The sequence below is a fragment of the Lotus japonicus genome, chromosome 1 (assembly GCF_012489685.1).
Source record: "Lotus japonicus ecotype B-129 chromosome 1, LjGifu_v1.2".
Taxonomy (NCBI): Eukaryota; Viridiplantae; Streptophyta; class Magnoliopsida; order Fabales; family Fabaceae; genus Lotus; species Lotus japonicus.
In genome coordinates, this window is record NC_080041.1 from 36,913,694 (window position 1) to 36,925,330 (window position 11,637).

Consider the following 11,637-nt stretch of genomic DNA (forward strand, 5'->3'; position numbering starts at 1 on the left):
TCAAGTTCCTCCGGCGAAGTGCCATCTGTACCACCAGCAGACATAGAAACCCTAGTAGAGCTCATACCCATGACTGTTCTTCGCTGCCTGGTTTTTAAAACTTAAAAGAAAAGTCAATAGAAAGATTTTTTTTACACATTTTAGTAAGTTTAGGGAAAGAAATACACATTTTAAAAAGCTTAGGGACTAATGGCTCGTTTGGTGGTCATGATAGGATATGATATGTGAACATGATAGCAACATGATAGGATTAGAGCAAGATAGACTCTTATCCTATCCTGTGTTTGAGGTGCACATGATAAGGACAAGATATGATAAGGAAAAATGTATCAAATTTATATTTGAATAAAAAATACATTTAAAAATTGATCATTCTTTTAAATTTATTTTTTTATACATTTTCATAAATGAGTCTATATTTTAAAATAACTAAAATTAATTTAAATTTTATTAATTAGCCTATTTTATTGTTTTGAAGATAGCCTATATTTTAAATAAAATTATGCAATTAACCAATTGATTTTCATTTAGTTGTGACACGTGATAATTAACAATAAAAGTTAACTAAATTAAGAATATTATTATTTCAAAAGTACTTTATATTTAAATTATAAACTATTATATAAGTAGATAAATAATTTTAAATAATAGGAGATGAAAATAGAAAATTAGTCTATTACTATTAAAAAATAATATTTGTTACCAATTAGTTTTAACTTAATTGTGACAAGTGATAAATAAGAAAAATTAACTAAATTACAAATATTTTTATTTTAAAATTAATTTATATTTAAATTATTATATAAGTTGATACATAATTTTTAAATAATAGGAAATGAAAATATTAAATTAGTCTATTACTATTAATAAATAAATATTTGTAAGTGAGTAGTCTATTTTACTATTTATGAATAATAATTTTATTTATTTTTTTATTTTAGTTAAATTAATATTTTATATTTATTAATTAATATTATTATAAATTAATTAATTTGGAGTTCAGATACTGAAAGAAAATATATAACCAGTATCCTATCATGTTCAATCCTAACTCTCCCTTAGAGGATAACTTTTACACATGATGGACATGATATGAAAGGAAACATGATAGTGTTATCCTATCCTGCTTGCGCAACAAACAACAAATAACAACAAGATATGATTACTATCATGACATATCTTATTCTGCCCTGACCACCATGATAATAATTTGCATTTTTCACATGATCAAATATTAGTCTTTTTTTTACATAATGATTTAAGGGTTAAGCATCATTTTAGTCCCTGTCTTTGTGTCGCCATCTGATCTAGGTCCCTCCCCGGAAAATTTATTGTAAATGGTCCTCATGTTTGAAAATTATTTGGAGCGGATCCTCGCCGAAGTTCAGAGCTCCAGCGAGCGCTGATTTGGCAAGCTGACTGTGTTAAGTCAACTGATGTGGAATAAAAAAAATTTCAAAAATATAAAAAAAATCACAAATCAGATTTATTTTTCGATGAGTACAAATCAGATTTATTAAACAATATTAACTTATTCCTAATTATAACCCTAATAATCAACTAAATTAATTCCCTCAAACTTATCCAGGAAGAAGAAGATCGTGAGAATTGAATCCCCATGGAAGAACCAACAAGAGAAAAAGCTGGATGATTCCAACATCAACAACAATACCCAGATGATCCCACAAGTTATGCAAGTCCTTCAAGCTCTCAAACACTCTTCTTCTTCTTCCTCTATCTTCAAGCATCTCACGATATCCAACACTCTTCTTCTTCTTCCTCCAACCACTCACCTGCCATTAACGCTCACCTCCAACTCCACACCACTCTCTCCACCGATTCCCCACTCTCCCACCACCTCCACCGCCTCAAATCCCTCCAAACCCAAACAACGTCGTGGACTCCATTCGCCACTCAAAGCCCTTCCTTCGATGCCTACTACAAGGAGCATATCTGGTTGATAGCTTTTAATCTCATCTTCAGCTTCTTATTCTTCTTCTACATCATCATCTGGTTCCAAACACAGACTTTCAGTCTCTGCCCTTCGACTCCCTCCACAACGCCAAAGGCCTCCGCTCCTTCCTCACGCACCCTTTCCGCCCACTCCATCTCCTGAGTCGCAGCTTCCATCGAAGCCGAGCTTCAAGCCTGGATCGACCGTGAAGCCACCCAAACGCTCTCACGCTCCCTCAACAACAACCACGACCTCCTCCTCCTCCTCCTTCACCCTCACCCACCTGCAACCTCAACCTTAACCTCACCCTCACCCTCACCATGGCTGTGCGGGTGAGGGTAATGGGTTTTCCATGGTTGTGGATCACGTCGGCGATGCCTAGTTCCATGGCGGATCTGAGCTTGGGAAAGTTCAGTCTCTTCACTACCATTGCTGGCGGAGGAAAGGCTTGTAGAGGTGAAGCTACCTAGCTGGCTGCAGTAAACGCTTGAAGGCTTCAAGAATGAGGCTTGAAGATTGAAGAAATATTAGGGTTTGAAATTGGGGGTGTTCAGATTTAGAATTTGGGTTAATTGGGGGATTTTGAGTTAATTTGGGGGAAAACTTATTTTGTTAATTAGATTAGGGTTATATAGTTAATTTAGTTTAATTTCAGTTAATTGGATTGATAAAAATTATGTGTAATTTTTTTTTAATTTTTTATAATCCACGTAAGCAATTTTATCCCCATCACCTTGCTAAATCAGCGCTCGCCGGAGCTCCGGGCTCCGGCGAGGATCCGCTCCAAATAATTTTCAAACATGAGGATCATTTACAATAATTTTTTCGGTGAGGGACCTATATCAGACGACGACACAAAGACAGTGACTAATATGATGCTTAACCCATGATTTAACCTTAATTTTTCAAAGAAATTTGCATACACACAAAAAATTATAATTGGCTTAATTGCACCTTTGGTCCCCGACGTTTATCAATACCACGATTTTGGTCCCCCACCTAATTTAATTACATGGATGGTCCCCGACGTTGTAGGCCGTGTGCAACGTTAGTCCTACCGTTTATTTCTTAATGGAGGAGGCTTACGTGGACGTCCAATTGGAGAGAGAAATGAGGTATGAGGAGAGAGGGAAGCACGTGAGTATCACGTGACCCTTATCTGAACCCATTATACTCAAACCCCTGACCTCCCTAGAACGAAGAAGGTAACACGATTTACTTTATAACATAGGACTAACGTTGCACACGACCTACAACGTCGGGGACCATCCATGTAATTAAATTAGGTGGGGGACCAAAATCGTGGCATTGGTAAACGTCGGGGACCAAAGTTGCAATTAAGCCATTATAATTTCTCTATTTTCTTTTCTTTTACGGTAAAACACTCCTCTAATTTAAATCAAAATTTCATTACTTAATTTCTGATTTTATTTTTATTTTACTTATTTTTCTGACTTAAATATTTCTTCACTTTTCATCATTATTCTTAAGCTAAATTAAAGTAAAACCCTAGACCAAACGAAGTTGCTGTTACTTTTCTCCATGGCTGTTCAGAGCTCCATTTCCAGCGAAGCGCAAGCTTCAAAAAGCGATTCTCATGGCCATTTCTTTGGTAAGCCACTGATTCATTCTATGGAGAATCACAATTGCATTCATTTTCCGCATTCCAACGATGGGTGTATTCATATGAATGAATTATTTCTTTTTTGCTTTCAGCATTTGAAATTTCGGAACAGAGGGTGCAAAATTTCACCTCCATTGCCATTTTAGTGCCAATATTTGGATACTTGTTATTTGTTAAGTTCAAAAGCTTTGGATTTTCTTTTTGAAATGAATTTTGAACCTTTTCTTTGTTGCTGCATTTGTAGTTATTTGAAATTGAAGGGATGTTTGTTGTAATAATATGCAAATTAAGACCAAGTGATGTGATCACGTGATATCATGAAATGAACCCAAGTGTATGCTTATGGTTCATTTTTCCCAATTTGATGAAAAGAAATCGAGTAGATGAATTTAAATGTGCTTGTTTGAGTCAATAGTCATGACATTAGCATACAGTGTCTGATTGTGCTTGTGTTTTTATGTGTGGATCGAGATTTTGTTATTCACTGGAAGGGTACTTGAATGAGATCCAATATTATGGCATATCAGTGGGAACTTTTTTTGGCACCCATTTTTTCAATACACCCCACCAAAACTTGCTTCTGGAAATTCATTTCCGGTAATAATTGTGTTCTGGAAATTAGTTTACAGAATAAAAGGGGGCGGTGAGAGTTGAAAAAAGAGTGTTAAAGAAATTCCCCACAAAATACCTCCCCAAAAAGCTACCGGTAATAATTGTATTCCAGAAATTAGTTTACAGAAGCTAGCTTTTACTCCCCAAAATAAGCTGTTCTAAATACGTAGACAAATACGGTATGTGTAGACTGAGCTAGATTGTGTTGTATATTTAGGTTTTGGTTGGGTCCTAGTACAAGCATGCATGAAAGTAGAACCCTTTATTTTGTGACACAACATATCTCTTTGCAATATGCACCTTCTATCCAACAATCTCCTTCTCCTCTCTCATTCATCCCTCTCAAACAAAGGCTACGGTCACTAGTAAATTGTTCGATAACAATGTTTTCCAGCATGTGTGATGTAGTTAGTTTTGGTTAATATGGGTTCTTGGCTGGTAAAAAAGGGGCGTGGTTTGCTGCTGGAATTCGCCGAGATTGGGTAGCAGGGGCTGCCATCATCTTTCGCCATGGCAAGGATTTTGGCTTGCGTGTCTAAGTTGATTGAAACTTGTAGAAGGGTGGGGCAAGTGCTTTAATAATTATTTTCTGTTGCAGGCGGTGCCCCTTGGTCTATTTGTTTTGCAATTTTAGTTGTTTTAATTTAGTAGCTTGTTTTAGTTCAGTAGCTTCTTACTTCAATTTGTTTATTTTGTTCTTTTTGTTGCATTTGGGTGAAGCAGCCCTTGTTCTTTTGATTAATGGAATTTTGGCTTATAGAAAAACAACGACAATGTTTTTCCTTTTTTAAATTTATAATTGAATAACATTTTCTTATATTATGATATTGTTGAAGTATGGAGAGAATTTGTTTGGGGAGCTGTTGCGGGTGCTTTTGGGGAAGGAATTATGCATCCGGTAGATACTGTTAAAACACGGATACAAAGTCAAGCTATTCTAAATAGAATTGAGGTATGATTGCAACCTGTATATAAAATACACAGTATTTTCATTGATAGTTGTTGATAAATTGAATAAAGCTTTTCTCCTTCATTTGGAACACCATTTGTCTATTAGAACCAGAAAGGCATATTGCAGATGGTGCGGTCTGTCTGGCAAGTTGATGGATTAAGAGGTACACATTTTAATTATTTAATATTTTTGTCCCTCTGATGCTCAGGGAATTTCCTCATGTTAAAGTCACATTTAGTGCGTGTTTGGATTGACTTGCTCTGCTTTCAGAAAAGCATACAATCCAAATGTTTAAGAGAGCTGCATTGAAGTAGATGGCTGATAGCTTCAATCTAACATTTGTTTTTTTCTCGATTTAAACTTATTATGAATCTTATAGTTTTCACTTTGGACTTCAAACTTAAAAATTGTTTCCCTTGTGATTAATTTGAGATTTCGTAGGGTTTTACAGGGGTGTACTACCTGGTATTACGGGGTCTCTAGCAACTGGTGCAACATATTTTGGTGTCATAGAGTCCACTAAAAACTGGATTGAGGATTCACATCCGAGCCTTAGGGGCCACTGGGCACATTTCATTGCAGGAGCTGTTGGTAAGATGATCTGTAGCATCTAATCGTAATATTTGTGTATTTTTTAAGTTCTAGAAGTTATGCATTTTGACTCCCTAAAGGGCATTGTAGTAGCTGTCAGAATATACCAATAATGTTTCCCCTATTATCTAATATTAACCTTTTTCCCTTCTGATGCACTGCCCATTTTATTTTTGTGTTCGGTATTTCCTAAGCAAGTTATGGTACATTGTCTTCACTCTTCATTACATATTACACATATTTACATAATGTCGTGCTGCCCTCGACATTTTTATTATTGCTAAATTTTGAATGTTTTTTAAGCATCGTGTCTATAACCATTTGAAGGTACAACAAAGGACTTAAATCTACCTTATTTCTCTGTATTTCAGGAGATACTCTCGGTTCTATTGTGTATGTTCCTTGCGAAGTGATAAAACAGCGTATGCAAGTTCAAGGAACAATTAAATCTTGGAGTTCCATTGCAAGGGAAAATGGCGCTGCAATAAAGCCTGGGTCACAAATATATAGTTATTATACAGGGATGTTCCATGCAGGCTGCTCAATATGGAAAACACATGGCCTCAAGGGCTTATATGCAGGGTATACGCTAGATGCAATTATTCAATTCACTAATACTGAATTCCTTTTTGATTTGATAGAGTTTGTGGAAGCACAACACTAAATAGTATCCTAGGAACAATAAGGCATCATTTTCACGATTAATTGGCTTTCTTGTATAGGCAATATGTGATAAGATTTTACTTCATGAACAGATAGTGAGATGTAAAATGAATCTGTGAATATTGGATAATGCTAAGTTAAATGAATCATTATATTTCCTAAAGATCCACACCAATTTACTGTACTATTTATAGACTGCCATTTAACCAATTAAACCAGTTGGATCATATATATCTGATCTAATAGTCAAAATTTATTTATAATTTTAAAAATTTAATAAATGTCAAAATAAAATAATTGAATGAGGTATCAACTAGTTTTAAAATCATATGAACATTTATGAGCTTGATTCACTTTATCAAAACTTTCAACTTAAGAGTTGAGTTGATGAAATTCGATGTTAATAAAAATTAATTTGTGCAGTGTGTCAAGATTGTTTCATAGAGCGAGCAGATCCTCACCCATATATAATATATGAATTCATAATGAACCAATTATTAAATTCTGAACATGTCTCTAATGCATGATTTTTCTTGCTTCTGCAGATATTTGTCTACACTGGCGAGGGACATTCCATTTGCTGGCCTAATGGTATAACCCAGAGTTTTACTAGAATCACTCTTATAGTTATGTTCATCTTTTGTTAATTAATTTTAAATATTTGCTTCATTGGTCCTTCTTCATTTTGATTTAAGAGCCTGTTGTGTGGTACATGCTTAATTCCCCTTAAGAAAAGTCTCGGGCTCGAGTCTTGTGAATGGAAAAACCCCGTTGAGAGAGCTAGTCCTATCATGATATGGATGTTCCCCGATCGAACATGATTGCGTATATAACACACACACACACAAAACCATTGTGTGGTGTGACTAAGGCATCTTCGGCCTTGTCATGCTCTAGTAGTTTTCTCATATAAACCTTAAATGGGCTAGGACAATCATGTCAAGTAACCGCTTATCCCAAAAGCTTAAGCTGTTAGGTAAGGGCCACTTTAATGGTTTTATATTATATTCTAACACGCCCCCTCACGCAAGAGCCCTTTGGGCTTGAAGCGTGGATAAATGCACAGGCCCACCTACCATGTGCTTAATTAAATTCCACTTTTTAATTAGAAAGTGAGGGGAGCATGGATCGAATTCTAGACCTTTCGGTCATAGAGGCTCTGATACCATGTCAAGTAACCGCTTATCCCAAAAGCTTAAGCTGTTAGGTAAGGGCCACTTTAATGGTTTTATATTATATTCTAACAAATCAGAAATTTTAACTAAGGAATATCTTTATATTGGCATTGACATAGAGATTGGAGAGAAAGGACGCATTTTTTATATTCAGAGTTGAAGTATATTCTTCATAAAGCTAATATGAGAAGGTAGTCTTATGAGCTTATCATCGGTATCTTTTTGTGTTGATTCTCTTCACTCTTGGATCCGGTTTATTAATTCCCCTGCCACACCTGCAATTGTTTAAGCTGTAATTAAATAATCATGTTTTAAACCTCGAAAGCGTAGTACTTTCAAAAACCTAGGAGAATAGTTGTAGCAAATGTTCTGGTACTAAATCATAGTTTACATCCTGTTTATTGGAATCCAAAGTAAAGATAATAAAATGATTTCTTTCATGAAATTGTTTCAGGTTGATTAATGTAAGATTCATTTAAGTTCATATACAAATCAAATTAGGTGACAATTCATTATTTTAAAATCCTAACAGGATTTCTGTTCGGTTATAAAGTGAAAGTAGTTATCTAAACACTGCATTCATGTTATATGTACTCAACTCTTGTGTCATCATAGAATTTATGTAATATGTGGAGAAATTATGTTTCTAGAAGGCAATGTTGTCAAGTAGCCGATATAGTGGTGCTATAGCGCTATAGCGTAACGCTCTGAGGGCTCACTGCTATCCGCTATTTGCCGCTCTGAGGGCTTGACATGGCGGATTTCTAGCTTTCCGCTGTTTTTCGTGATCCGTGATTAACAACACTGCTAGAAGGTAATTACTTGAGCCTTACAAAAGGCTTCAAAGTAACACCAATGTCTAATTGTTGATAGCTTAACTCTTACTTGTTTTCCATGCAACTAAAAATGGTGGATAATTTAATTGAAGAATTTTTCTGCCAGCATGGGCTTGGATACGGTTCTGTATTCAGTCCCAGCTTTGTAATATAGTGCTAATAATTTTTTCTTTTGAATAATGTTATATACACGCTTTTTCTTTCTTTTTAGGTCGTGTTCTATGAAGGTTTGAAAGATGTCACGGAGTATGGGAAGCAAAAATGGACATCCAGTCCAAATTGGCAAATTAGTAATTCGCTCGAGGGACTAGTTCTAGGAGGATTAGCCGGTGGTATGTACTGTGCTTTGCCTTCAATCCTAAGCATTGCAGTGTTCCAAGCAGTAAATTAATTTTTGATCCAAATAATTAAACAGGCCTGAGTGCATATCTCACTACTCCTTTGGATGTCGTCAAAACAAGGCTGCAAGTGCAGGGATCAACTTTAAGGTATCATTTTCTTTTCACTAACTATTCTAACAGGTTGTGGATATGCGTGATTTGTACCTACCTCTAGAATACTGCTATGTTTTCTTAATTGTTTGTTATGTGGAACTCATTTGCTTGGGCATCATGCAGAGTTGATTTTCTAGTATATAATGGGCATCTACGGAATAATAATTTGTGATATGATATACCTTGTCTCGTTTCTTTGTATCATTCATGTTTCTGATGGACTAAGCTAAATTGATGATAATTGGCTTTCTTTTATGATATTAGGTATAGTGGCTGGTTGGATGCAATTCACAATGTATGGGCTAGGGAAGGGATGAAGGGGATGTTTAGGGGTAGCATCCCCAGGATTACATGGTACATTCCGGCTTCTGCGCTAACATTCATGGCTGTGGAATTTCTCAGAGATCATTATAATGAAAAAGCGCCCCGTTATGATTCACGAGATGCTACCAGATTATCAGTATCCAAGAAAAAATCTCTGCAGGAGGTTGCTTAAAAGTTCTGATTGAGCTCATTGCTTCCCATATTTATTTTTACAAAGATGGGGGGTTTGTATATATCAAAATTGTTACTCACATTCCCATTGTTGTCAACATGCTATGACATGAAAATTATGCGCTTATCAACAAAAAAAAAACATGAAAATTATGCTTTGAATATTATTGGTTTTGATACTTGAGATATATGTAAGAATGTTCAAATAATCATCATGCTAATAATTGCAGCATTTAATATATAATAGGCTTTGAATATTCCAATAGTACCATGAGGGTTGGGGTTTTCTTTCTTTTGTTTATTGACTTGGATCTGGTGGTACAGGTATTTGGTTTGCCGGCTTTTTTCCTTTGGAGGGTTATGGATTTCCCCCCCCTTTGTTGGTCGGTTTTTACTAGGTCTCTAATCATTTTTTGGTTTTCCAAAAAAAAAAACAAAGATTACAGAGTCTCTACTTATCAATATTTTTGGTTTTCCAATAGTTATATATTGATTTGATACATTGATTTAAATGCTATAACTAATATTGGAAGGACATGTTTTATAAAGAAAAGTAGTGGTACTTTAGAACACAAGACTTATCATCATAAAAGATGGGGATCGTTAAATTTGGATTAACCAGCCAATTTCGGTTGTCACAGGTTCTGAGTTAGAACTCATAGGTTGAGGTATTGAACCCATCCACGTCTAGTAAATTTGGCATAACGCAAACCCATTTGCGATAGTAGCAGGGGCGTATCCAGGATTTTCTTGTTGCGGGGCGAAATATAAGACTAAGAAAATCTTCTTTGAATATTATATAAACTTTAAATTATAAAAGATTATTTAAATACAACTATTTCTTCTTTCATAGTACTAAATTTACCTATTATTGTATCAATATAAAATATTTCAGCAATTTCTCTTTCGATATATACAACTAATAAATTTATAAGAAGATAATCTTCAATTTTGTTGCAAATTCTCTTTCGATATTTCTCTTTGTAGATGTTGTTGAAATAGGGAATGTCAAAACAAGACGTAACAATTTATCAAGAAGTGAAAATATTGTTGTTTTTCCAGTTTCAACTAACTTCTGCTAATACTCGGAAAAATTGCCTAAATTAGGATCTCGAGAAACATCTAAATGATAATGTCTTAGTTGGAACGACAAATTTCTCTTTTCTAGCTCAGAAAAATCATCTGCATAAAACTTCTCAACAAGCTTACAAATTTTCTCATTACCAAATGATTTAATATTTTCCTTAGGAAAAGCTGAACTAAGTATGAGAAGTTTCACTGCCTCTACATTAAATCTTTCATTTAATTTATCTAGTTGCAAATCAATTGCAGAATAAAATACATATATCCTATAGTGATGTTCCATATCTCTATCTTGTTTCTTATTACGACCATTACTCATAAAATAAGGAGTTTTCATGTCAAGAACTTTAACTTGATGAGGATCACAAAATGTTATAACATTTTCTATATAAAAATACCTATAGTTGGTGAACATTTCAAAATTCTTGGGGGCGATGGCCCCTGCCTGCCCCTACCTAGATACGCCCCTGGATAGTAGTCTACCATGCATACCCAGAGGTGCACAGTTTCATTGCAATCATAAAAGTTATTGGTGCCAAGAGTCTGACTAACTACATATCATTCACGTTATTGATTATCTAGCCTAAAGTGGTGAACATGGAGAATAGTAATAGAAACAAAGATAAAGGAAAGAGGTAGGGATCGGTGGAGCCTTGCACGTCCCCTATCCATGAATTGGTCTATGCCACGTTGTGGTTTACCTTCAATTGATGTTCTGTGTGGTTATCTTGTTTTGATCATGAAGAACATAAATGGATGGAAAATAAGGATTGTATGAGAAGAGATCTTGCTCCTTGACCATGGCGGATGGTTTTGGTAAAGGACAACGCATCCTACCATTAAAAAAGAAGTGAAAGCTACGTCGAATATTCTTTTCTAGTTTTTCATATTACTAGTCTCATGTATGCTTGTGCAAACTTTAAAAACTCAATAAGCTTGATCCTAACCCAAGGAAAAGAACTCAATAAGCTTGATGTGTTAGTGGACTTAATAAAAATGGATAAATCATATTTGTGAAATGTTAAAAGACTAGGAAACATTAGTAAAATAACTTTATGATTTTTTAGAGTCCAAAGTGGACAAAAACTTTTGATAGGTAATAATTTACCACTGGGCTAAATCTTTTAAATTACGGTTTTGGCAAGTTTCTGTCGTGCA

At 34.9% G+C, this 11,637-nt stretch overlaps 1 protein-coding gene across 1 annotated transcript; it reads left to right on the forward strand.

Moving 5' to 3' along the window:
- Nucleotides 1–3,442: 3,442 nt before the first annotated feature.
- LOC130734597 (uncharacterized) lies at nucleotides 3,443–9,653 on the forward strand. The gene is made up of 9 exons (XM_057587085.1): nucleotides 3,443–3,566; nucleotides 5,027–5,142; nucleotides 5,248–5,305; nucleotides 5,584–5,733; nucleotides 6,105–6,315; nucleotides 6,942–6,987; nucleotides 8,619–8,739; nucleotides 8,823–8,895; nucleotides 9,166–9,653. Exons 1-9 carry the CDS (start codon nucleotides 3,497–3,499, stop codon nucleotides 9,395–9,397), a joined length of 1,077 nt encoding a protein of 358 aa, XP_057443068.1. The 5' UTR covers nucleotides 3,443–3,496; the 3' UTR covers nucleotides 9,398–9,653.
- The last annotated feature ends 1,984 nt before the right edge of the window (nucleotides 9,654–11,637 follow it).